Source organism: Squalius cephalus (assembly GCF_949319135.1).
Source record: "Squalius cephalus genome assembly, chromosome: 11".
NCBI classification, from domain to species: domain Eukaryota; kingdom Metazoa; phylum Chordata; class Actinopteri; order Cypriniformes; family Leuciscidae; genus Squalius; species Squalius cephalus.
In genome coordinates this window covers 13,673,630-13,701,629 of record NC_137132.1, presented here as the reverse complement: position 1 = coordinate 13,701,629, position 28,000 = coordinate 13,673,630, and the positions used below count along the sequence as shown (strand labels likewise).

Here is a 28,000-nt window from a genome sequence, read left to right as displayed (position 1 = left end):
ATTTATATCGTTTTTACCTCTTATAACACACCCACACACACACACGAAATGTATATACACATACATTTCGCATTAAAGACATTCGTTCCAATGAACTGCCGTAGCCAAGGCAACATCTAGTGTATATATCTATGCACCAGTCTGCGCACACGACACACAGCAGGATGCGCTCGCGCCCTCAGATCACTTGGACGTGGCTGTGTTACAAGAGGTAAAAACGATATAAATACTGTTCGTTTTCTCACACAAACCGCTCGTTTCGTGTCTTAGGCCATCAATGTGTACTTACGATGGGGAATTGTTTAATTTGGACGATGGGGAATTGTTTTAATTTGGACTCTGTGCATGCTCTTTGAGACCGTGACCATAGACCTGCATGATATGACTGTCAGACAAGAACGGTTTGACCTAAAAATATCAAAATTGAAACTACTGCGGAAAAAAAGACACCTACATCTTGGATGCCCTTCAGGTAAGCTAAAACATACCAAAATTTTATTTCAAAGTGAACTATCCCTTTAACTTATAGTTCGTATCACTGTGTATACAAGTGCTGAGTAAGTCTCTGGAGCTGAAATTCAGATAGGAAATTTTCAACACACAATGTAAGGGGTAAAAGACTGCGCCATCTGACCAATCAGAGCAGAGCAGGCTCTCAGAAAGGAGGGGTTTAGAGAGACCGGATCCTTGATCAAGCCGTTTCAGACACTGAGAAGAGAGCTCACGCTGCAGTGTATATTACGAGCAAACTTTGACCTTGGATTTATGTAGGAAACCTCCAAAACAAAATTAGGAACCTTAAAAAATAGCTTAATATAGGGGCACTTGCATCTCTACAGCAGTAAATTATGAATACACATGTACTGAGAATGACCCAACTATTGTCACACATTCCCTTTCACCCTCAGCTTATGCCTTCATTCATTTTCCTTTTTATCCCCACCTTACTTTTTTCATTTTGAAACTTTGTTTCTGTGTTTGACTTATTTTTCTGCCTCTTGTTTTTCTCTTTCTCTCTCTTTCTTCCCATTTCCCTTTTACCTTGTTTCTCTGTTGACCTGTCGTTGTTCCTGGGCTTGGATATGGACGGACCATCACATGCACTCATAACGCAAACGTCCTGGTGCCAATATCTTCCTCCTTCCCTTTGTTGTTGTTGTTGTTGTTATTGTGTTAATGCTTGTTCTGCCTGTGATCTTGTGTCCGTCTTTGTGTTTTGTAGTCACTCTGAGTGGTTCTTCAGTCTCCTGCACTCTAGTGTCTCTCCTGCTCTCTCCGTTATTGCTGCTTTTGCTTTGATAGAGTTGAGGAAATGTCTTCTCCTCATGTTGAGGATCCTCTGCATGATTTGTTTCTGTATCTCTCTAATGTGCTGGGAACACTGAGCCTCATAGACAAAGTAACTCTGAAAAATACAAAATATATATTCAGTTTTAGATGACCAAATGCTTAAAATGACTGTGCTTTTTAGTTTTTGTCAATAAAAGTTTTTTTAAAATCGATCACATACAGTCTATAGACATTTGCACTGTATTTTGCTTAAGTGAAGGAATTGACTAGACACTTAGCCTCGCCATAAAACAGTGCTTATTAATCATACCTTTTTGGTTTTTCTAAATGCAAGGTTATGGAGGATCTGTTTTTTTGGGGTAGTTTTAAATGCAATTTATCAATAACCTAGAGGGCAGAGCTTTGTCAGTTGCAAAAACAGTGAAGAAATCATGAAACTGAAGGCCATAGAAGTCATAAAATAAGTTTTTAGAGACAGTATTATAATAATGTATGGCCTCTATTGTTCTATATGTTTGGAAACAACAATTACTTTTGCAATTCCATGTAGTGCTGCTTATGATGCAGAAATGACACATTTCATCTTAAATAATGAGAGAAACACTAAATTAAAAGCAGAGAGAAACTGTCTTGTCTGTCTGATATTCAGTATTCTTTTGCTCTGTGGATGTTTTAACTAAAACTGTACCAGTCCTTTGGGAACAAACTTTGTAACACAACTTTCAGATGTTATTTTATTACTTAAAAGACTTTTTGAGGCTTCTACATGAATTACTTACTGTAATAGTTTGAAAAAAATAGCAATGGGTCTTATTCACTAAGCATGCGTACGTACAAATTTGTGCGTGAAATCTGCTGCATACTAATGTTTTCACGAACAGATGATGATTCACCAAAAACGTATAAGAACAACACGTACGCAAAAAGCACTTACTCAGTGCAGCCTTATAATCATGTTAAAAAGTTACATTTCATCTTATCACGACTATTTATATTATATTATAAATTCATAAATAATTCAATTTCATTTCATCCACAAAATTATTAGTGAATGAGACCCAATGTATTTTAGTCATCACTGGGGCTATTGTTCACATGTGGCATTTATTAAATTCATTTTTTTTATATAATGTTGTAGTGTCTTTTTTGATATCTTTAAAAGTTTGGGGTTGGTGAGATTTAAGTTTTTGAAACATTAACATTAAAGTCTCTTATTTTCACCAAGACTGCATTTGTTTGATTAAAAATAGAGTAAAACCGGTAATATCTGGAAAATGATTGCAAGAGAACTGTTTTCTATTTGAATATATTTTAAAATGTAAACTGTAATTTATTCCTGTGATGTTAAAGCTGAATTTGCAGTCTTCAGTGTCACATGATCCTTCAGAAATCATTCTAATATGCTGATTTAGTGCTCAAGAACCATTTCTAATTATTATCAATGTTGAAAACAGCTTGTGCTGCTTAATATTTTTGTAGAATTTTTTTTTTTCAGGATTGTTTGATGAATAGAAAGTTCAAAAGAAAAGCATTTATTTTAAATTGAAGTTTTTTTGTAACATTACAAATGTCTTTACTGTCACTTTTGATCAATTTCATGTGTCCATGCTGAATAAAAGTGTTACTGGTTTTAAAACTTTTTAACAATAGTGTATTTGTAATTTGAAATGATACACTAAGATTATAATGTCATAAAAAGTGTTTGTTGTGCCAGTTGTCATCTTATCATCATCATCTTAACTGTCACTGGTGTTTATTGGTAAGTATATTTTGTTTTACTACTGGTGGTCAAACGAAAGCATAACGTTGCAAAGATGTAGACAAAGATTCTCTCATCATTTACTCACGCTCATGTTGTTCCAAATCTGAGTGACTTGCTTTCTTCTGTGGAACACAAAAGGTAAATGTTTAATTAACATGCTTGCCACTCTTTTCCCTACAATTAAAGTGAATGGGGATTGAAGCTTAAAAAACAAATATATACTGTGTGAAGTCATGTGTGAGTAACGTTAATACATTGAAATGTAAGTCATTCACTGACAATCTTCCCCTCTAGTGAGCTGTTAACTCCGGAAACGTTCAGACCTGACTTGGGAAATCAAGCTTGATTTGAGTAAGAATCACTCAGTTTTCAGTAGATTCATGGTCGGACTCATTCACATGAGTTATTGTTTTGTTATTTTGGAGCTCAACAGCCTCAGTCCCCATTCCACTTGCATTATACTAAAGAGTAGCCAGGACATTCTCCAAAAACTCGACCTGAGTGTGAGTAAATAAATTCAGAATTATTGGGTGAACTGTCCCTTTAAGTCCAAACATGTGCATTATATTCAGTGAGTGCACAATTTCAACTGAAGGGGGAGTTGTTAGCTTTGCCTTGTTGGCTTCACCAATTGTCTTTGCTTTGCTGAATCCTGATAGTCTTGTGGTCTGAAAATAACTCTTGCTTGCTTGACTGTTACATTTCATGCATTTTGTGCATCTCCAGTTTGGGTTGATGATCCCTCCTGCTCTGTCTGTGTCTCTGTATTTCTCCTCTTTCTCCTCAAGACTCCATGGAAGATGGAACGGGCATGAACACTGGAGTAATTGTCGGTATTCTTATATTGGTGTGTGTGCTGCTGTTGCTGATCGTGGACGCCACCTGCTGCTTCCTCAACAAGTGTGGCATCCTCATGTGCATCTGCGGTAAACCCGGGCAAGGCACCAAGGGCAAGGACATAGAGACGGGCAAAGCTGCCTTTGTGTGAGTATCCACAATACTATATTTAATCCACTCAAATAAGCTCATACCACTCATCGAGAGCAGTCAAGGGCCCTGCATTGTAAAGCATATGGATGTTGAGCATGAATTATTTTCAGTCACAGAAGCTTCTATTATCAAACCAGCATGAAAGAGCTCCTCTTATGCCACGACTATAGTGACCTCATCAAACTCTACTCATTGCTGTATAATGAGCAGATGTGTGTGCTTTCTCTCTGCATGCAGTCAAGATGTGTCTAAAGAACCCATTGTGGAAGTTAGGATAGAGGAAGAGGCCACAGCCAATCACGACGCAGAAGGACATCCTGAGCCCAATGAGACCACCCCACTGACCGAACCAGAGTAAGCTCAATGTTATGTGATTGTACTGTGCTTAACCACTTTGAAGTGATGCTATTGATCGGCATTATCACAGAACCTCTTCAATGCCTTTAAAGCAGTGTTTCTTACACCCTGAGTATACCCATTCCAAACCACCTCACTTTGTTAGTTCTCACACTTAAAGACAACATGAAACCACATTTGTAGTGCATTTTTAAAGCTGCAGTGTCTAATTCCTGTGCCATTATTAGTTCTTTAAACAAGAAAAAGGTGTCCTGGTCTGGTGATTTCAACAGTTTTTATTAGACTACCTTTCAAAAGTATTGGGTCAGTGAGAGATTTTTTTGGTTTGGTTTGTTTTTTACTCAGCAAGGATGCATTAAAAATTGTTCAAATGATGAATGCTGCTCTTTTGAACAGGGTGTCCACAAAAATATTAGATTGCAGAACTGTTTTTAACATTAAAAATAAGATATTTTTTCTTGAGCAGCATATTAGAATGATTTCTGACATTGAAGACTGGAGTAATGATGCTGAAAATTCAGCTTTGCCATCACAGGAATATATTTTTGTTCAAATATATAATAAAATTGAAAACAGTTATTTTAAATTGTAATAATATTTCACAATATTACTGTTTAGCCTTGCTGAGCAAAAGAGACTTCTTTCTCTACCCCAACTTTTGAATTGTAGTATATATGATTTAAAATATTCTGAACTATTATTTCTTTGTGTAAAGCATTTTAATAATTGTAAAACATTATACACTGCAGCTTTAACATCCGTAATCTGATGTATTTTTTAGCTAAATGAAATAATCGGTGGAAAATGATCTGAAATGGGACTAGTAATGTCTATCAAACATTCATTGAGTCATGAAAAGTGGCTCCAGACAGCTTTTGTACTTGTGGAGACCCGAATCCGAGTCTGATCTGGGGTCATATACGTCCTGTTCCCCCTCTCTATCAGTGCATTTTCCTGTCACCTCTCCACTTTTCTATTAAATAAAGGCAAAAAACATTTTTAAAAAATCTTTTTTTGTTGTGTCAGCAGAAAAAAGCCATTTTGAATGTGCAGAAAGACCTATATATTAAAGGGATACTCCACTTTTTTCGGAAATATACTCATTTTACAACTCCCCCAGAGTTAAACAGTTGAGTTTTACCGTTTTAGAATCCATTCAGCCGAACTCCGGTTCTGACGGTACCACTTTTAGCATAGCTTAGCATAGTTCATTGATTCTGATGAGTCCAATAGCATTTCTTTCAAAATGACCAAAGAGTTTCAATATTTTTCCTATTTAAAACTTGACTCCTCTGTAGTTAAACCGTGTACTAAGATCGACGGAAAATGAAAAGTTGCGATTTTCTAAGCCTATATGGCTAGGAACTACTCTCATTCCGGCGTAATAATCAAGGAACTTTGCTGCCGTACCATGGGTGCAGCAGGCGTAATGATATGACGCAGCGCCTGAAAATAGTTCTAATAGGTTAGACAAACTTAGTCCCGGTCACGTTGGAAGAAGTTACCGAGCTGGGGACTATTTTCAGGCGCTGCGTCATATCATTACGCCTGCTGCACCCATGGTACGGCAGCAAAGTTCCTTGATTATTACGCCGGAATGAGAGTAGTTCCTAGCCATATAGGCTTAGAAAATCGCAACTTTTCATTTTCCGTCGATCTTAGTACACGGTTTAACTACAGAGGAGTCAAGTTTTAAATAGGAAAAATATTGAAACTCTTTGGTCATTTTGAAAGAAATGCTATTGGACTCATCAGAATCAATGAACTATGCTAAGCTATGCTAAAAGTGGTACCGTCAGAACCGGAGTTTGGCTGAATGGATTCTAAAACGGTAAAACTCAACTGTTTAACTCTGGGGGAGTTGTAAAATGAGTATATTTCCGAAAAAAGTGGAGTATCCCTTTAATGGAAAAACTATGAAAACAAACTTTTAAAAAAGTTCTGTACTTATGTGCACAGGCAAGTAAATAGAATCAATTTTGTTTTCATGTTGTTTTTGACATCATCCTGGATTTTCCTACACTCTTTTCCCCATATTTCATATTTTAAATCAAGTACTCCCTCTAGTGACCACTGATGGTATCACCTCTCTTGCAATACATGCAATACCGTATGTCAAATCAGTATTGCATATGTGTTGTAACCTCATTCTGCACCTGCAATGGTTTGGTGTCTCTCCCTCAGCATGTCCCCTCAGTGTCGACATCACTCGTCTGTGTCTCTGTTTCCTGTTCTTACAGGCAAGGGACAAGAACTGCCGCCGCAGTGGTGGACTTGCCTCTTTCCGTGCCCACTAACTCAGACACAAACACTGACACCTTTGACCTTAGCCAGAGCAGCCCAGTTAGCGAGAGCACCACTCTCACCTCCAGCATCACAGCACCCCCTTCTGACCCTCCTAATCCCATCCATATGACACCACCCAACAGCAGCACACCAAAAACTCACACCAAACCCTCCATCTCATCTCCCTCATCCTTCGACCCGGCTAATGTAACTCTCCTGGTTGACCTGGGTGATGCCCCAAAAACACAAGCTGAGGTTCCTCCAGTGGTCCTGTCAGAAGGACCCTCTTCCCTTCCCAGCGTTGTAAACTCAAAAGTCACAGAAAACGAATTAGAGTCGCCCGAGTCTGTTCAGAGTGCATCTCATGCCACTTTAAATCCCATCAGCCCACAGGGCAGTGTCGCTATCCCCTTAGTGAATCATGAACTTGAGATTGATGGAGAACTTCCACTGGCTCCAGACACAGACGTCCCGCAGGATGGGTCACATGCTGTGGGGACAGCTGGCTCCAGTGGCCCATCTGCTCCAGCACAGAACGAGTATGGATCTCTAGATGCTCTCTAGATGTTCTCTTAGTTTGTGTGTGTGTTTGTTGTAGCCATTATTTGTTTGTTTTAATTTCGCTGCATGTGTTCATTTGAATCGGTGAATGTGCATGCATTTATATAGTTTTAGTCATTTAAAAGTGGTCAAAAATGAAAACTGTCATTTACTCACTCATGTCGTTCCAAATTTAAGAATATTTCTTAAAATCCTAGAATCAATCTTTTACTTAATTCCAGGGGTATCGATGGAGCCTTTATATTGGGACACGCGTCCCAGTGAAATACCTCTGTGCCCAAGTAAAATGTTACTGATAAATCATTCTGTCAATGGAGATTACAGTATACTGACCGGATAATCATTTTCTTTTTCTATCAGCCATTTAAAATCCGAACTAGTGATGCCAGATTTGCGAACGAATCAATCGTTTAATCTAATTGGTGAAACGGGTTTGCAAAGAGGCCAGAAATTGTTCACAATTCAGTTTGATTGACCCGGACAGTTCACTCGCGCATCAATTTCTCACACCAAAAGAGTAAGAGGATATTTTATAAGACAAAACACAGAGAGAACTGATCTGATATCTACAATCTATTGTAGGACACAAAACTTGCAAATGTTTTTGTCAACGACAAAGCAACGTGCAAACAACACTTTACTGCAGGTAAAAACAATTTATATCCATAAAAGTATAAAATAAGGATATAAAAATATGGGCACACTTTTTGATAGGAGACCTGTGCCCCACTACTGATGAAAGCCTAGAAACGCCTCTGCTCAATCTGTGTGGAAACTCAAACTGTGTGGAAATTGTGAGTTTGCTGTGTGTATAATAAAAATACTGCATACTGCAAAATAATGGCTAGAAATCTCTTTATTAAAGGGATCATTCACCCAGAAATGAAAATTGTCATTATTTACTCACTCTGTTTTCGTTCTAAACCCATAAGCCTTTCGTTCATCTTCGAAACACAAATGATGATATGTAAATGAAGTCTGAGAGATTTGTGTCCTTCCATTGACACATACTGATACTTTGAGGCTTCAAAAAGTTCATAGAGATCATCAAATTAATCCATATGAATTGAGCGGTTTAGTCCAAATTGTTGATCATTTTATATGATGAACAGATTAAATTTAGGCTTTTATTCACATATAAACATTGATCAGTGAACATAAACAAAAGCTCAACCGAAGCTGCTTGATGCGTGAAAACAAACCTCATTGGTTCTTGCAGAAGTTCAAGCGTGCTGCGTAACATGAGAATGAACTTCATTGGTTCTTGCGGAAGCTCAAACATGTTGCGTAACACGAGAATGAACTTCATTGGTTCTTGCAGAAGCTCAAACATGTTGCGTAACACGAGAATGAACTTCATTGGTTCTTGCGGAAGCTCAAACATGTTGCGTAACACGAGAATGATCCTCATTGGTTCTTGCAGAAGCTCAAACATGTTGCGTAACACGAGAATGAACTTCATTGGTTCTTGCGGAAGCTCAAACATGTTGCGTAACACGAGAATGAACTTCATTGGTTCTTGCGGAAGCTCAAACGTGCTGCGTAACATGAGAATGAACTTCATTGGTTCTTGCGGAAGCTCAAACGTGCTGCGTAACACGAGAATGAACCTCATTGGTTCTTGCTGAGCTCAAACGTGCTGCGTAACACGAGAATGAACCTCATTGGTTCTTGCGGAAGCTCAAACGTGCTGCGTAACACGAGAATGAACCTCATTGGTCCTTGCGGAAGCTCAAACGTGCTGCGTAACACGAGAATGAACCTCATTGGTTCTTGCGGAAGCTCAAACGTGCTGCGTAACACGAGAATGAACCTCATTGGTTCTTGCAGAAGCTCAAACGTGCTGCGTAACACGAGAATGAACCTCATTGGTTCCTGCAGAAGCTCAAACGTGCTGCGTAACACGAGAATGAACCTCATTGGTTCTTGCTGAAGTTCAAACGTGCTGCGTAACACGAGAATGAACCTCATTGGTTCTTGCTGAAGCTCAAACGTGCTGCGTAACACGAGAATGAATCTCATTGGTTCTTGCAGAAGCTCAAGCGTGCTGCGTAACACGAGAATGAACCTCATTGGTTCTTGCAGAAGCTCAAACGTGCTGCGTAACACGAGAATGAATCTCATTGGTTCTTGCAGAAGCTCAAACGTGCTGCGTAACACGAGAATGATCCTCATTGGTTCTTGCAGAAGCTCAAACGTGCTGCGTAACACGAGAATGAATCTCATTGGTTCTTGCAGAAGCTCAAACGTGCTGCGTAACACGAGAATGAGCCTCATTGGTTCATTGCTGAAGCTCAAGCGTGCTGCGTAACACGAGAATGAACCTCATTGGTTCCTGCAGAAGCTCAAACGTGCTGCGTAACACGAGAATGAACCTCATTGGTTCTTGCAGAAGCTCAAACGTGCTGCGTAACACGAGAATGAATCTCATTGGTTCTTGCAGAAGCTCAAACGTGCTGCGTAACACGAGAATGAATCTCATTGGTTCTTGCAGAAGCTCAAACGTGCTGCGTAACACGAGAATGAACCTCATTGGTTCTTGCAGAAGCTCAAACGTGCTGCGTAACACGAGAATGATCCTCATTGGTTCTTGCAGAAGCTCAAACGTGCTGCGTAACACGAGAATGAATCTCATTGGTTCTTGCTGAAGCTCAAACGTGCTGCGTAACACGAGAATGAACCTCATTGGTTCTTGCAGAAGCTCAAACGTGCTGCGTAACACGAGAATGATCCTCATTGGTTCTTGCAGAAGCTCAAACGTGCTGCGTAACACGAGAATGAACCTCATTGGTTCCTGCAGAAGCTCAAACGTGCTGCGTAACACGAGAATGATCCTCATTGGTTCTTGCAGAAGCTCAAACGTGCTGCGTAACACGAGAATGAATCTCATTGGTTCTTGCAGAAGCTCAAACGTGCTGCGTAACACGAGAATGATCCTCATTGGTTCTTGCTGAAGCTCAAACGTGCTGCGTAACACGAGAATGAACCTCATTGGTTCCTGCAGAAGCTCAAACGTGCTGCGTAACACGAGAATGAACCTCATTGGTTCTTGCTGAAGCTCAAACGTGCTGCGTAACACGAGAATGATCCTCATTGGTTCTTGCAGAAGCTCAAACGTGCTGCGTAACACGAGAATGAACCTCATTGGTTCCTGCAGAAGCTCAAACGTGCTGCGTAACACGAGAATGAACCTCATTGGTTCCTGCAGAAGCTCAAACGTGCTGCGTAACACGAGAATGAACCTCATTGGTTCTTGCAGAAGCTCAAACGTGCTGCGTAACACGAGAATGATCCTCATTGGTTCTTGCAGAAGCTCAAACGTGCTGCGTAACACGAGAATGAACCTCATTGGTTCCTGCAGAAGCTCAAACGTGCTGCGTAACACGAGAATTAACCTCATTGGTTCCTGCAGAAGCTCAAACGTGCTGCGTAACACGAGAATGAACCTCATTGGTTCTTGCAGAAGCTCAAACGTGCTGCGTAACACGAGAATGATCCTCATTGGTTCTTGCAGAAGCTCAAACGTGCTGCGTAACACGAGAATGAACCTCATTGGTTCCTGCAGAAGCTCAAACGTGCTGCGTAACACGAGAATGATCCTCATTGGTTCTTGCAGAAGCTCAAATGTGCTGCGTAACACGAGAATGAATCTCATTGGTTCTTGCTGAAGCTCTAACGTGCTGCGTAACACGAGAATTAACCTCATTGGTTCCTGCAGAAGCTCAAACGTGCTGCGTAACACGAGCTGTGAACCTCCGCAAAACACTCGAGTCAGTGCATGAGTTGAACTTGACAAATGGATGTTCAATTCGTAAACGAATCCTTCAGACCTTACCCGATTAACCAATTAATTCATGAAACGGACAAAAGAGAGTAAGTCACAGGTTTGGAGCGACAAGAGGGTGAATAAACAATGACAAAATGTTGTTGTTTTTTGGCTGAACTGTCCCTTTAATGTCTCAATCCCAGGAAAATTCTGGATGATGAGAGGAGGACGACCGAAAAAACAGAGCTGAAGAAAGTTGCGCCCGGCAGAGGAGCAGAACCCAACGCCCTCTCGCAAACAAACAACGCTGAAAGTAAAGCATGAAAAGAAGAATGGAGGAGTAGAAGCGTCGTGGTGACCAGGAACGTGTTTGTTTAATAGTGCCCTTAATGAATTTCTGAACAAAACGGTGTATATTCTACAGACAGAAGTCATGTATGCATTTCCTTTCATTTTCGTTGATTTGAGTAGACTACACTTTCAGAAATTTCTGTTTGAGGAGTTAAACGGATATCAAATTCATATAATTCAAAAATGTTCTTGTGTTTCTTCATTCATGTTTCCGTCAAAAAGATGATTATTACAACAGGGCATCAAGTTATTCACGTTATTCAGGAGAATTATCTATTCAGTATGAACGTTTTATTTGCATAGTACATTGTTAAAATGTAAATGATTTCTCTTATTTTTGTATCTTGAGTGTTTGAGGGCTAGGTTTGATTCGTTGTTAGTTTTGTATTTTATTATCATTATATTTTATTGACACTTAACTGTTTTGGATGCCTCTTGGATGATGATTTCTCACAATGGCCGTTATGTAAAGGCAAAAATATCGTAAGATATTTAAAAATACTGTTATATGACCGAAAGTCTGATAAAGATTTTAAATTATCCATTTGATTCTCTACTGGAGTCTTTATTAGATCAGTTTTTACAGTTATCGTGTGTTTCTAATATTTGGGATTTATACATTAAATCATTCTTCCAACATGCTTCTAAAAAAGCATCAACTTAAACTAAATATTTGCTCATTTTTATAGCGTGCACCTCTGAAGAAATGTTTCACACTGTCACCTGCAAGCTTGTGCACTGTGATTGTGTTTGTTTTTTTGCTGTTGTTGTCTTTTCTTTTCTTTTTTTCTTTTTTCAAGAAAGTTTACATAGCTTTGCAGTAACCACCGATTGTCCTTTTATTACATGACGTATGTTAACAGGACTGATAGGACACGTGACTCTGACAAGAGTTCTTATGAAATCACTCATTGCATGACCGTCTGCTTGCCCATCTCTGGCCCGAATTGTGCGACCTCACTTGAGCCAGTTCATGGCAGTCTGGTAGAGAAATGGAGTCTGTTCTGGGTGCTTTCATGATTTCTATGCTTTCTATAATGTTTTGGGGAGAATGGAAGATAATTTTGTTTGCCCACTGTACACAAGTTGTTCACTGCCAGTTTTCCCCATAAATGTAAATCGTTCCATGTATAGCCTATGGGGATTTGACCCGTGACATAGAATTATGGGTGAGCTTTACAATGATAAGCAAAGAACATGTTGTAAATTGTGTTGTTCTAACACATTTTGATTAAACTCATTAAAACATTAAAGATTCTCTTAATAGTTTGTTGTGTTTGTGGAATAGGCTAGCAGATGCTTGTCATCTAACAGCAAATCTATGTTTCCATTTAGGGGATTTAAGAATGTTTTAAAATGTGTTAAACTCTAGTTTTCATTTTAAGCATTATAAACAAATATAAGTATTTATATGTGTTTGTACACAATTATCATGGATACCATAAAATATTCTACTATAGTTATTGTTACTACAATAAAATGGCAATAAGTATTGGCCAACACATCAAAAATAAAATTAAAAGGGCAGAAAGGTTATGTAGACTTGTTCCATTGTTTGGAAGAGATCCCATTTTGACGATAGTAGTGGAATATGGGTTATTTATTTTTCACTACTAATATTTATTTATTTATTATTGTTTGTATTATATTTAATATTCCCTCCCTTGACACTGAGAAAATACCCACATACACTTGAAGATAAAGGTTCGTAAAGTGGTCATAGAGCATTCCACTATAACCTTTGAAAAAAAATATTAATATAAAGAACAATGTAAAAAACTTTTTCCAATTTTTATTTTATTTTTTTTGGGCAATGAAAAGGTTTCCATGAATGTTAAAGGAACCAAGTCATGGAACCAATAATAAGGAACCTTTATTTTTAAGAGCGTATAAATTATTTAACTTGCCAGCAGGTGGCGCTATTTCATCAGCCTCAGATATTAGTAGACGAGGTCACTACACACGTGCTTTCACATAAACATACTTAACACTAACATGCTTAACGTGGAACAATTCATCTATTTTTGTAATAATCTCATAGGTTTTTCATAGATTATGTCAATAAATTAAATCATTTTCTGATTTAAAACTTGTTTTTGTGGTGCTTAAAGTAAAATCATGTGTAGCTGGCTGAAGATGAAGATCATACTTTTTTGTGGTTTCATTGTTTTTGCAAAAACTAAAGACAACAACATACTGTAATCATAAGGGGTTTCCATTTTAAAAGGGATAGTTCACCCAAAAAATAAAAATTTTGTCATTACTTACCCTTAAGTTGTTCCAAACCTGTATGAGTTTCTTACTTCTGTTGAACTGAAAAGAATTGAATTTGAAGAATGTTTGTAACCAGAAGGTTGACTGTAGCCATTGACTTCCATAGTAGGAAAAAAAAAATACTATGGAAGTCAATGGGTGCCGTCAACTGTCTGGTTACAAACATTCTTCCGAATATCTTCTTTTAACAGAATAAATAAAATCATACAGGTTTGGAGCGAACTTCCCAATTAAGTAGACAGGATAACACTGAGGTTCTCTAATGTTTTCTAGGTTATCCATCACTGTTATTGCACGTTTAGGGAATGAAGCTGCGTGTCTTCAGATAAGACTGGGAAATGAAGATGAGGTCTTTACATTCACTGCTCTGATATGATACGGTGCTTTCGTTTGTGGTCTTATCCTTCTCATGCATTCTTTTTTTGATCTTCATTCATGGTCAAGCTAATCTCTTTCAATGCAGTCATGCCCTTTAAAGTTAAACATCCTCTGAGAGAAGTGTAAGTGGACTGCGTGACAGGCTGTATTTCGCTGTAACTTGGTCCTAATACTTTAACATCAGTCATATGTAAATCACTTGAAGTTTTGGGTTAATTCCAGTGAACGGAACACCACAGTGATGTTTTTCCCCCCCACCAGCACCATCCTAAAAGCCTTAATAATCATAGGGTTCCTGCGCGCGGCGTCTTGGCGCGCCTCAGTGAACGGCGAGCCATTGCTTTGACGTCACGCTGATGATGATGATTGGAATCCAAACGGCGAGTGTAGTGCGCGTGAAGCGTCTCCTGTGAACGTCAGTATGTTGATACCTTAATAACAAGTGTTCAATTTGCGCGCCAATTGCAGGTAAGTGACAATAACTTCACCGGTTAAGCCTTATGTGTTCTTCCAGATGCTGAATCCGACGATATAAATGCTTATTAGTTGGTTAAAGTGCCGCGAGAATCAGTTAATATTGCTTTGAGGATGCAACTTGTTTCTTGTCTTTTTAAGATACAGCACGCGCCAAGTGCTCTTGTCTCCTGCATGCTCATTTATGCTTTCAGGACACGTGTTATAAAATGATTACATTTATTAACAAACAGTTGTAAATGTTGCTTTAAAAAAACTTGTCAATCAGGTGCATACAGTAAAGATACATTTTAAACATAAGCAGACTGTTGCACCGAGGAAACACGACTGTCTTCGCTGCCTCAGATCTGTTGCTTGTAGGCATAATTTGCAAGCCTAATATAATCGTAAATGTAATATAGTCAAAAGATAGATAGATAGATATGTGAGTTCAATAAACATAACTCACGGTGTCGGTATAGGCTATTTGTGTGGTATGAGTGTTCAACCTATTCGGGATTGTCATGAAGGACAAGGTGCATCCGTACCTTTTCCCCCTTCATGTCGTTCAAGTCGTTGTTCTTAAATAAAGTGTTTAGTACCAACGACAGCTTTTTAATACCATGTCAGATGCCCATAATGTCTCGAATGCAATTCACTCACGCGCGCGCGCAAAAAAAAAAAAAAAAAAAAAAAAAAACATTAATAATCTAATCTTGAGGTTTGATATAAAAGCGAAATGCAATACTTTAGGAAATTGCCTTTTTACGTTTTATATATTTTCATTTTCAAACTACTTGTTGATATTCTGAAATAATACAATAATAAATAAATACATTAGAATATGTATATTTCAGATAATCTTTTGATTGACACACTTTTTTCCTATCAGTTATTAACACTTCCTTAATATTAGGACTAACAATAAATGGCAATTAATAACAACAACAAAATAATTGTATTCATCTTTTTTTTTTTTTTTTACTTTTTTATTATAAATTATTTGGCTTCGTACATTCATGCTTATGTGAAACTTACAAAACATTCTCATCATTATTAGTTTTCATTGTGTCAGAAAAAAATCTGAATTGGTTATTGAACACTTTATCACCAAAAAATCTGCATTAGGATTAGATGATCTTTAAGTAATATATGTAACTGCTTAGACAATTAGCCTTATCGGTTTTTATAGAGCAGAGTCACAACAGATGTGCGATTAAAATGTCACTCCTGCGGTGAGTTTTTATTCTTTTCTACCGCAGGAATGTCACTCATTGTTACTACAAAATTAAAGGCACAGTTAAAACGAATTTTGCTTCTTGCCAAAAGAGCAACATTGCAATCGCAAGTTCCCCTCAGGCATATGTCGAATGCCGTCAGTTCATTTTCACCTGGCAGCTTTCCAATACTATCACTGCGATTGCATAATATTAAGTACATTTTGTGATGATTGGCTAGTGCCTCTGTTAGGAGGTTCAACAACAACAACGCCCCTTTGTCTTTTTCTCAAAACACTGAGTTAACCTGTTTGAGTGATTATTAACATGACCTGTGTAACTGAGATGAATGAACTGAGCATTGCACATATCACGTAGTGTATTTTGTGCTCATTCTTGTTTTTGTGACATAACTGATTGACGTTTACAGGAGCACTCAAGGAGAGAAGCAAATCTGTGAGATGGTTCGGTAAATGTCGATGTAATGGATTTGACTAAAATGGGTGCGATCCACCTCCAGAACCCCGGCCACCCCGCATCGCTCCTGCAGAAGGCCAACCAGATGCGCCTCTCTGGGACATTGTGTGATGTGGTCATCATGGTCGACAGCCAGGAGTTCCATGCCCACAGAACCGTGCTTGCATGTGCTAGTAAGATGTTTGAGATCCTGTTCCATCGCAACAGCCAACATTACACTCTGGACTTCCTCTCACCAAAGACCTTCCAGCAGATTCTGGAGTACGCCTACACCGCCACGCTCCAAGCCAGGCTGGAAGACCTGGACGACCTGCTGTACGCCGCAGAGATCTTAGAGATAGAGTACTTGGAGGAGCAATGCCTGAGGATCTTGGAAACCATCCAGGCATCCGAAGAGAACGACACAGATGTGAACATGAATGAGAACAGTGCAGAAAACGTCGATGACCGTAGGATCAAGTACCTTAAGAGCACATTTATCTCTAAAAAGCATTCCATACAGGACGCCGGCTATGGTGCTGCCGCCCGCCATCGCCTGGCCCTGGTTAGCATGGTCGATACGAGATCTTCAGAGTCCGCCCAGCTGGGTCTTTCAACCAGCAGTCCGACTAAAGCAGCCGTAGAGGGCCTGATGAGCATGGGTCAGTCTGTCCTCCAAGGCAACATGGCCCAGAGTTTCTCCCATAACCTTGGGAAGGCATCTCCATTGCTAGATAAGATCAAAACTGAGATGATGCAGGTAGACGAGGACTACCAACACGAAGGCGGCTTCCCCAGGAACGGGGAGGGCGGCGGAGACTCCAGGCAGCACCGGGACACTCCTGGAACCCCGACCAGAGGCAGCGTCATCACCAGCGCCCGCGAGCTCCACTCCGCAGATAGTTCTGCTGATTCCCAAGGAGACAACAGCCAAGCGGCTCTGGTCAATATGGCCAATCTGGCTGATAGACATTTCGCTTCGCTGTGCTCTATCCCGTCCAACCATAAGAGCGAAAGCATGCTGCCCTTGCCTGTATCCATGGCCTCGTCGCTACATGTGCCATCCTCCCTGGCCATGTCGATGGATTTCAGTGCATATGGGGGGCTTTTCCATCAGAGCTTGATTCAGAGGGAGTTCTTGAGCAAGCTCGGGGATTTCACAGCCAGTGTGAAGCAGGAGGTCCAAACCCAGAAAGAACGATGCGAGGTGTGTGATATGGAGCTGCCTGATAATGAAGCTGCTGAACAACACAGGTGAGTGAAGTTATTTGAGGCTTTCCTGTTGGCTTGTCATGTTATTTATATTGACATTCTTCGTCCCGTGGAACCCAAAAAGAGAAAATAAGCAGAATGTTCACACTGCTCTTTTCCATACAATCAAAGTGAATGGTGACCAAAAATTATTAATTTTTTTTTTTTTGCGCCAAAAAACAAGAAAGATATTTGCGTTGGAAAAACACGAAACGTGAGCAATGAAATGAAAAAAAAAAAAAGGTCCTGAAGACATGTTTTTTTAAAAGTTGAACTTAACTTGAGCACTGCGTGATGCGAACACACGGAAGAAGGTCATCCATCTAGCGAAGGCGTTTTTACGTTGAAAAACGTGAGATTCGAACAGTGGAATGCGAAAAAATGCAAAGTCTCATTTTCACGTGAAGTAGCAAAAGACGTGAGCACGATATTGGAAGACTTCCAATTAGTGCATGTTTACATGTATATAGTGTGGAAAAGACTTACTGAACAAAATGTTGTGCTTTTGTGGTCTTCAGAAGAAAGTAAGTCATACAGGTCTACTGTATAAAACAACATGAGGTTGAGTAAATGACTACAGAATTTTCATTTTGGGGTGAACTGTCCCTTTAATGTACTTCTTCAGGCTTGTTGAAAGCAGTGCTGCGCAGGATAGAAATGTCTGCCAGATCTGCACAGGAAGACCTTGTCTTTTCACAAAAGAAAGAGCGAGGTCTTCCTGTGCAGAAAAGAAGTGCTGTTTAGTACAGCTTGACCGTGACCTTTCCTCCATAACCTGTGGCTTGTCTCTGTCAAAATGATCAGCCAGGAGCAGCTTTGCTCAGATGGACAGATGGATTAGAAGCACTATTTTTCTAAACTAAAACGACCAATACGTATTCATAAAATCAGTCCATTTTTGTTTTTGCGCAGAACGTCCTCACGCTTTCACTTGGTGGACATCCAAATGGTGTCATGCCATATGTCAAAATCAAATATTTATTGCCGTAGTTGACATATGAAACCCATTACTCGTCAAGCAAAGCCCATCCTTATTGCAGTTTTATTGGTTTGGGCTTGACTGATGGCCGTGCAGTTTAAACTTGGACTCTCAAACAGTAGGTTGTGCTTTATCTGTATTTATCAGAGTGGAAGATAACCCTGCACCGCTCTCCTTAGTCTCTGTGGTGAAGATGGTCTGATAGTGACTTTAGCCTTCTGTCAGACACAGATAAAGTGGCCACACGTTGTGTGTATTGCAGTGCACCTGATACTCTTTCATTCATTCCCACAAATGCTGAGCTGAACCCAGTGACACTGACCCGGGTTTCCTGTCTGAGACCTGACGAACACGTCCTATCAGATTTTCTCCATTCCAGTGTGGCGCTAAAACACATGGGGCCCTATCTTGCACCCAGCGCAATTGACTTTGTACACCGACGCATGTTTCATTCCTATTTTGCACCCGCGCAAAGCGCGCTTTTCCCTCCACAGAAGCACGTCGCTAAACTAGGGAATGAACTTGCGCTCCCTGGGCGGTTCAGCGCAAAAAAGGAGGCGTGTTCCGGCGCAAACGTTCCTTCATGCTATTTTGCAGGTTTAGAAAACAATTGCGCCACTAACCAGGAAAAAACAGTTTAAAGTCAGTGGCGCGTTGCACATGTTATTCATATGCTATTTCAATAATCATATGAGATACCATAATCAATGTAGCGTGTGCACAACGTGCATACACTTTGATTCTCTCATCTACACAGAAGCAGCAGTTTTCATTTTTGCAAATCATACATTATTACGATAGATAGATAGATAGATAGATAGATAGATAGATAGATAGATAGATAGACAATTTATTATAAAAGCATACATCTAGCTTACACATTTACCCAAATTATCATACGCCTTTGTAACCGAAGTTAATTTGGGTGGGTTTCTCCATCCCCAACGTCCCTGACGAGAGCGTTGCTCTCCTTGGCTGTGAACCGCTCCTGGCGCGCGCCTGGCAAATCCGCCGTTATAATAGGAATCCGCTTTAGAACAAAGCGCGCCTGCTCTTAAAGGGAATGTGAGATGACGCTCTGATTGGTTTATTTCACGTTACACCCAAACCACACCTATGAATAATGAAGCTACTTCAGACCAACCCATTTTAGATTTGCGCCTGGCGCAAGAGTCATTTATCCCGCTGGGAAAACAGCAACAGCGCCAAGACCCGCCCACAAAGTTACTTGCGCTTTGCGCTTTGACACTTGCGTTTCAGATCGTTAAAATAGGGCCCATGGTGCTCCTTCTTTGTCCGGTCTAATGCATTTAGAAATACATACAAAGATCAACTAGTACATACAATGACTTGAAAACACATTTTCTACTGTGTTTTGTTATAATAATAAAAAAAAAACTATTTAAAGAAAATCTAGTAGTTTGGCATAATCGGTCACAAGTTTAACTATTACTAACTATTAACGATGACTTTTGCCTCAATAAACTCTTAATTACTGCTTACTAATAGTTAGTAAGGTAGTTAAGTTTATGAATTGGGTTGGATTAGGGATGTAGAGTATGGTTATGCAGAATAAGGCATTAATATGTGCTTTATAAGTACTAATAAACAGCCAATATCCTAGTAATATGCATGCTAATAAGCAACTAGATAATAGTGAGAATTGGACCCTAAACTAAAGTGTTACCGCATAATATTTTATTATATGGTTGAATTAAGTGTTCGCCAATAATATTCGTATATTTAAATGTTCGCCAAATCAAAGTCAGTAACAAGGTTAAGATGGCAGTACAGTAATCACATCCAGACAGTAGGTCAGTAGGTTAGTCAGTCGCTAATATTTGTGCATAAACTCAACTTGCCCTCTTTCTGGTTTGTGAACAGTGACAGATGTTAAGATCCGCCGACATCTGACTTGCACACAGGACGTTATGAAAGCCCCGGGGCCCCACAGGGTCATTGTGGTCATGGTGAGGCGACCCAATACCAATAACAGTTAAACTTTTGCCCCAATTGCGAGAGGCCCTCAAAGTCGTGAATCTTAACCCAGATGCAACCGCCAAAGCCTTCCCAGTCCTCTGGAACGAGTCTAAACACAGCCAGCCATTTGACATAAATGCGATAGCAGTGGACATCACAACAGTCGTGCAAAAAACACACTCTCCTCTGGATTGAGACCTGTGCAAGCCGCTGTGCTTGGTCTCGCTCCTGTCATGCATGTCATTTCTGCCCCGTGGTCGAGCCGAGGAATGTGCTGCTTCCACTGAGTGGATTTGATCTGCCGCTGATGTGTACTCACAATCTACCGTGGGCGGCAGGGAGGCGAGTGATGTGAGCAGGGGCTCTAGGGACACAGATCAGCTCGGCTGCTTAGGAATCCCTGGAAGTGGGAGATCCTTGAGCACTCGCATTGGCCTCGGCGCTCACAGCTCTAATTAGATCTTTTGTTATAGAGCAAACAGAGTGAGATTGAGAGACAGAGAGAGGTCAAGAAAGACAGATGAAATATAGATATATAGGAGGCAAGGGAGGCAGTGCCTACTCACTGGGTTTGCTGGGGGGTGATTGAGAATGAATGGGGAAAAGTCATGTGAGAGGATTTGATATTATTGTAATGATTGGATACGATTGGTTCGTACGATAAATTCCCCCTCTTGTTTTCACGCATTCCATGTTCACAAATCAGTCTGAATGAACAAAATGATGGCGTTATTATTGGGAAGACTACTTAAAAAATAAGTAAACAACTCACCCACTTAGATATCACCGGTAAGTCACATCCAAATCAACTTTGAAATGGCCTGAAAACACGATGACTCGTGGTTTTAGAGAGCAATCAGCTTGGTGAAAATAAAAATACGTCTTTGTGTCTGTGACCAGTGTTTACCGAGAGTGATGACTGATGATCCGAAAATAAGTTGACTAATAAAAACTTACAGCTGAACGTGAACATCAGTTCACAAACTAAATATATTGTTTAAATTATTATTGCATTTAGTTATTATTTTGGAATAAATGCAAAAATGCTTAGACTTAGACTTCCTTTATTAATCCCAGAGGGGAAATTAAAACACTTATAAACACTAACTTGATAAGATTCATACATGGTTTTAAATAAATAGAACATTAATAACATTGTTAATGTAAACATACAAAATATAATTATATATATATATATATATATATATATATATATATATATAATTTAATTTTACTGTTGTTAATGCATTTTTCTTTTATTAAATGCAGCCTTGGTGAGCATAAGAGAATTCTGTCCAAAAAAATAATAATTACACTTAATGTTGTCACATATTTCTGGTTAAATAAACAATACATCAAAACAAAGAAAATCTATTTGTATTTTTACTTAAATGTTGTTGTCCTAACATTTAAAAAAAGCTGTGAGGACTTTGCCTCCTTATTTCAGAACACCACTCTCTGCACGCCATATATATATATATATATATATATATATATATATAATGTTTTCAACAGATTTATCTTATGGTCACCAAGGCTGCATTTATTTAATAAAATACAGTAACAACAGTAATATGTGAAGTAATAATATAATTAAAAATAATCTTTCTGTTTTATGATGTTAAAATGTAATTTATTCCTGTAATGGCAAAGCTGAATTATTCCAGTCTATCATTACGTCCACAAAAATATTAAGCAGCGCTTTAAGAATGATTTCTGAAGGATCATGTGACACTGAAGACTGGAGTAATGACTTCTGAAAATGCAGCTTTGGTTTCACAGGTATAACATCCATTTTGAAATATATTAAAATACATAACTGTTATTTTAAATTGTAAAAATATTTCACAATATTACTGTGCTTTACTGTATTTTTGATCAAATAAATGAAGCCTCAGTGAGCATAAGAGACTTCTTTCAAAAAAGTCCAATCCCAAACTTATGAACAGTAATGTACACATACGGCGGTTCAATAGTAAAGAAACTAAAGCACAGAGATAATGAGTGTCTTTCACACACCAGGCTTCAGAGCTCATCTATTGTCTTCTCAACTGTTGCTTCAGATGACCTTTTGTTTACTCAGCCTCTCCCTTTATCCTCTGTTAACCACAGCAGCAGCCCTAACTTACATACCAGTAGTCTCCTGAGAGGACACTGTATATGTCCTCTTAACAGGAAGTTTGGTTGACCTGATTAAGATTATCACAGGTAATCATACGCTGCAGTTTATTTTATCTATGTTGGGATCTGAGCAGCAAGATAAAGAAACAAAATGGACTAGACAATGTGAAAAGCTATTTCTGATCTGAACCTCTTCAAGTCATGTTTAGTTTTTTAAATATAATAGAATAACACATTTAACAACCCATTTTAGGTTACAATAGGTGTATTTTAGGTTTAATTATGTATTTTTATTAAAATATCAATTTACTTGAGAAGCGGAATTGTGTGGCAAATAGTGTTTTAAGAATTAACCTCACTCAGTTTTGTCTATTAATGCCTGTAATAAATTAAATATTGATAACACTTTAGTTTGGGGACCAATTCTCACTAATAACTAGTTGCTTATTAGCTTGCATATTACTAGTATTGGCTGTTTATTAGTACTTATAAATCACATATTAATGCCTTATTCTGCATAACCATATTCTACATCCCTTAATCCTACCTAATTCGTTAAATTAACAACTAAATAATAAGCAGTTAACTAGGAGTTCATTGAGGCAAAAGTCATAGTTAATGGTGCATGTGTTCCCCAAATTATTTTAGATTTGTAAAGATAGCTCTAGTGATAGATCATGAATCTACTGAAAGATTAGCATGACATTTATAAGGATCCACAGTGTAGAAGGGGCCAAAGAAAACACACTGAGCCCATTAATGGATAACCCAGCCTCCGGAGAAGATATGTTTTCAGAGAGCATTGCCCTGGTCAAGCTTCATTAGCGCTTCAAGCCCTTCCTGTCCCACAAGACTATGGCCACCCAGTGATCTTTAAACTTCTGTCTTCTCCGCAGACCTCTGGAATCCAGTTGGTCAAGACTTTAAGCCCTTTAGTATCTTTTCACCCCAAAGCCTGCTATCAGGCAAAGACAGGACTCTTTCAGCCCTTATCACTGCTATACAGGTCAACTCTTTAGGGTCGGGTCAAACTTCTGACCTTTGGCGCCCTGAGGGTGTTTTTTCTTCTCTTTCGCGCATTGTTCTTGTGTTCAGACCCTCTTTTGTGTGTTTGAGTGTGTGCGCGCCTGTTTTCGTAGCTCTGGCCGTAGCCTTGGGGGTTGGGTGACTTATTGATTGGCGACTCTGAGATTCAGCTGAAAACAGTGACTTTAGTCACAGTTCCTAAACGCTAGCGTAATATGCCAAAATACAAACAACTTTGATTTTGTTGGCTCGGCCACATGTTTTGCTGTCTGTGCCCTTGTAACCCAAACCCTGATCAAAGTAAAAGGTTAGTTTAATCCTCGGATGATGACCGGTAGCCTGCATTTCACACTAATTCCACACAGTTAGCGTAATGTGGCCTTTGTGCCAGAGCTCTTGTTGGCTCACTGAGAGAAAGAGTCAAAGTTTACATCCAGCCCTTTCCCTTTGAAAGTGTTTATAGTAGCCGCTTTAGTCTTGGGCTTACACAAATATACCTGCATGCTCATTATAGAGTATGTAAGCTTGAAGAAAATGCAAAAATACACAGTAATCTGTCTAAAGATGGGCTTTGAATCATTCATAGTCTTATAAAGATGTCAGAAATGACTGCTGTTCGTTTAATGTAACTACTGTAAAACTTAAGCCATTCGGTATTTTAATAGTTACACAATATTGTAATACTTAAACTGTCAAAAAACATTTTGTTAATCAGTATTTTTGTCTTGTTTTCCAGTAAAATGACTAAAATCATATCTATCTATCTATCTATCTATCTATCTATCTATCTATCTATCTATCTATCTATCTATCTATCTATCTATCTATCTATCTATCTATCAGTCTATCTATCTATCTATCAGTCTATCAGTCTATCTATCTATCTATCTATCTATCTATCTATCTATCTATCTATCTATCTATCTATCTAGGAATGGGTAATTCATTACAACAATTTGAGATTGATGACTACACATTTGATGTAAACACTGCAATTGAATCATTCTCTTATTTCTAGATAGATAGATAGATTAGTGTCATTAGGCTCAAATTGTTGTAATGAATTACCCATTTAAACTAATAACATATGAGAGATACTCCAGTACACTGAGTGAACCCTAAAATTAAATGTTTAATGTTTAAAGATTAGAAAAATACTCAGATAAGTTTAAAGGCCAGGGATTCAGCATACTATCAAGGCCACTGAGTCAAATCTGAGCAGTTGTGTAAAAAAAAAAAAACCTGGGTATTGCTGCCATAGTACTTGTTTGTGCAGTGTCACATTGACCTCGAGTGAGACACATAACCTTACCTGGAACCTGAGTTTAATAGAATAATAATGTTGTTTGAGAGGCCGTGGTGCTTGTTGCTCCACTAAGTATCCACATTTTCAGTTCAAAATGATAGTAGATCACCACACTGTTGTTACACCATGTTCCCAGACAACATTTGGCAGCATTTCCAACCTCCATAACAGCGTTAGAAGCTTTCTAGACAGAACTCTGTGAAATTACCAGCGGCAATCTTTCAATAGACCCTGAGGGAAGCACAGTCAGCTGTGAGGATGTACTCGTGCTGTCATAATGGCACTGGCCTCGCTCGCACAATGCCGTAAGGTCATTGAGCATCCAATGCACGGGTAAATTGAACACTTCCCAATTTGCTGAGAATCTTTCCAGTTTCCCTCTCTAGCCTTGCAAGGAAGAATGTCACTGAAGCCGCTGCCAAACATGGTTTTAATGCTATATATACAGCCTGTGCCACATTACGTTGAGTTATTTTGTTGTGGTCTGTTTGGTATCTTAACAAAAACAGCAAATTCCAACCTAAAGTATTAAACATCTGTGTGCAACTTATCCCTCTCTGTTTGTTATACAGACATTAATGATGCCTCAAATCATGAGTAGAGTTGTGCTATTACTCAAAAAGTCATTAACAAACAATTTTCGACTGGTGGATGATAAAGCAAAATCACAAAGTCTTACATTAATAGGAGGCACAAGCCTTGAGAGACCAAGGGCAGGATTCATGAAAACTTTAGAGAAATAAGCTAATGAATTTCTTAAGATGAAGTTCATAAGAATGTTCCTAAGTACAAATCTTGAGAAATTCTTAAGAGGTTATTCAAGGTCTATATATTTGACGGTTTTGAGTTGAGAGTTGTTACTGAATTTCACATGTTATTTACAATGATTTGTAAGATTTTTTTTTTTTTAGGAATTCTTAAGTGTTGTCTTCAGAACAGTCGTAAAGAGATAGTTCACTTTGAAATTAAATTTTGGTATGTTTTAGCTTACCTCAAGGGCATCCAAGATGTAGGTGTCTTTTTTTCCGCAGTAGTTTCAATTTTGATATTTTTAGGTCAAACCGTTCTTGTCTGACAGTCATATCATGCAGGCGCGAGCGCATTCTGGTGTGTGACGTGTACACAGACTGGTGCATAGATATATACACTAGATGTCGCCTTGGCTACGGCAGTTCATTGGAACGAATGTCTTTAAGGCGACATCTAGTGTATATATCTATGCACCAGTCTGCGCACACGTCACACACCAGGATGCGCTCGCGCCCTCAGATCACTTGGACGTGGCTGTGTTACAAGAGGTAAAAACGATATAAATACTGTTCGTTTTCTCACACAAACCGCTCGTTTTGTGTCTTAGGCCATCAGTGTGTACTTACGATGGGGAATTGTTTAATTTGGACGATGGGGAATTGTTTTAATTTGGACTCTGTGCATGCTCTTTGAGACAGTGACCACATACCTGCATGATATGACTAACAGACAAGAACGGTTTGACCTAAAAATATCAAAATTGAAACTACTGCGGAAAAAAAGACACCTACATCTTGGATGCCCTTGAGGTAAGCTAAAACATACCAAAATTTAATTTCAAAGTGAACTATCCCTTTAAGAAAAAAAGATAAGAAATTTTTTTAAGAATATTGTCATCTTTATTTTAAAGTTAGAAATTAGCTGTTAAGAATAATTTTATTCTTAAGAATAGTTTGTGAATCTGGCCATAGAATATCATATATATATATATATATATATATATATATATATATATATAATTTTTTTTTTTTTTTTTTTTTACTTGGCAACCACCCAGACCACCCCAGCTATCTTGATAAATGGACATTTGTTTGTGGGTTTGTGTGAAGTGATTCTGTTTTCTCATTCATGCTTCATAGGGTTTTCTCATACTGCATCGGGGAAGACTTCCTTTAAAGCCGCCTCATTGGTAATTTGGCAGTGCTCTAGTATCCGATTGCACACATCAGCCCCTGAATTGCTCTCTCAGTGGGAAAGGTACTCTAGCAGCTCTGCTCTGGCCTGCCATTAATCAAAGCCACTTCCAGTGGCCCACTCCAGAAACACAAGCGCTTGCCCTGTCTCAAACAGACAGCTCGACAATTTGTCTCCTTAGAGAAAGTCGACATTTTAATGCCTGCATTTTAATAGGAATGTATAACAGCGGTCTGTAGAGACAAATGGACCATCATCTTTACAGATTGGTTTTGCTCCTCTAACCTCGTCTGAACTGTTTTGTTCAGGGCAGGTGTACTTAAATCGACCAGAAGATTGAGTTTTAACACTTTGTTCTTTCAAAGGTTCGATTTCCATGTTTAACGTTGATTTAACATTGATCTGACTTCAGGATTATTTAATGTTCTTTTGTTACTGTCTGCATATCAGTGCCAGATACTGGAGCACAAACTATTCTATTTGAATAATGCAGTGAGTTGTTATGATTTTATTTGTCTGTGTCTATTTGGATTTGCTTTGACAGTGACTGGGATCAAGATGAGAAGTATTGATTTTCCTCTTATTGTTCCATTTACCAGGTATTTCTCCACATCTCAGATCGGTGTTGTTCAATCTTTCGTGTCTTTCAAGGGGACTGAGCGAATGAGATTAATAGGGGTTTCTGAAAGGTGCTCTTTTGCTGAGCAATTAAATTGTTGGGCAGATTTGACGGTACAATTAATAATAATAGCAATTTGCGGTTACACTTTATTTTAAGTGTATACATTTAAGGACTGAGTAATATTAAGCAACTACATGTACTTACTATAGGGTTAGGGTAGGATTAGGATGTGGTTTAGGGTTAGTTGCATGTAATTATGCATAATTTACTGTTATTACTACGGTAAGTACATGTAACATATGTAAAAAGGACACTGTAAAATAAAGTGTTACCCAACTCGCAGTTAACTTTGTTTAGATGAAAAGTAAAATGCTCAATTGCGTATTTTTAGAAGCATTCACATACAGTATAGTAAACTGTTTTGAACTCTTTAGTAAGGGTTTTGACAGGTTTCAAATGATTTTTGAAGGGTTGACTAGTGTGTAGTTCACCCAAAAATTCTGACAGAAAATTCTGTCATAATTTACTCTCCCTTACCAAACCACTTCTTTCTTCTGTTAAACACAAAATAAAATATTTAGAAAAAAAAAACCTTTTTTTTTATATTAAAATATTTATCATTCGTGTTCC

General features: G+C 38.7%; 2 protein-coding genes across 12 annotated transcripts in view; both read left to right on the top strand.

Annotated features, from left to right (window-relative positions):
* ncam1b (neural cell adhesion molecule 1b) overlaps window positions 1-12,616 on the top strand; it is a 100,612-nt gene extending 87,996 nt beyond the window's left edge. For 7 of the 11 annotated variants that reach the window (XM_079885258.1, XM_079885262.1, XM_079885260.1 and 4 more), the window contains 4 exons: window positions 3,841-4,036; window positions 4,280-4,396; window positions 6,640-7,224; window positions 11,216-12,616. In XM_079885258.1, the coding sequence (XP_079741384.1) occupies window positions 3,841-4,036; window positions 4,280-4,396; window positions 6,640-7,224; window positions 11,216-11,336 (1,019 nt within the window). In that variant the 3' untranslated portion in view covers window positions 11,337-12,616. The remainder of the gene's footprint in view (window positions 1-3,840; window positions 4,037-4,279; window positions 4,397-6,639; window positions 7,225-11,215) is intronic. The other 4 variants (XM_079885255.1, XM_079885256.1, XM_079885264.1 and 1 more) reach the window with 1 other exon arrangement.
* A 1,720-nt stretch (window positions 12,617-14,336) lies between these two features.
* Window positions 14,337-28,000, top strand: part of zbtb16b (zinc finger and BTB domain containing 16b) — a 48,581-nt gene continuing 34,917 nt past the window's right edge. Inside the window, exons 1-2 of the mRNA XM_079885539.1 lie at window positions 14,337-14,483; window positions 16,116-17,395. Coding sequence (XP_079741665.1) covers window positions 16,170-17,395 — 1,226 coding nt within the window. The 5' untranslated portion in view covers window positions 14,337-14,483; window positions 16,116-16,169. The remainder of the gene's footprint in view (window positions 14,484-16,115; window positions 17,396-28,000) is intronic.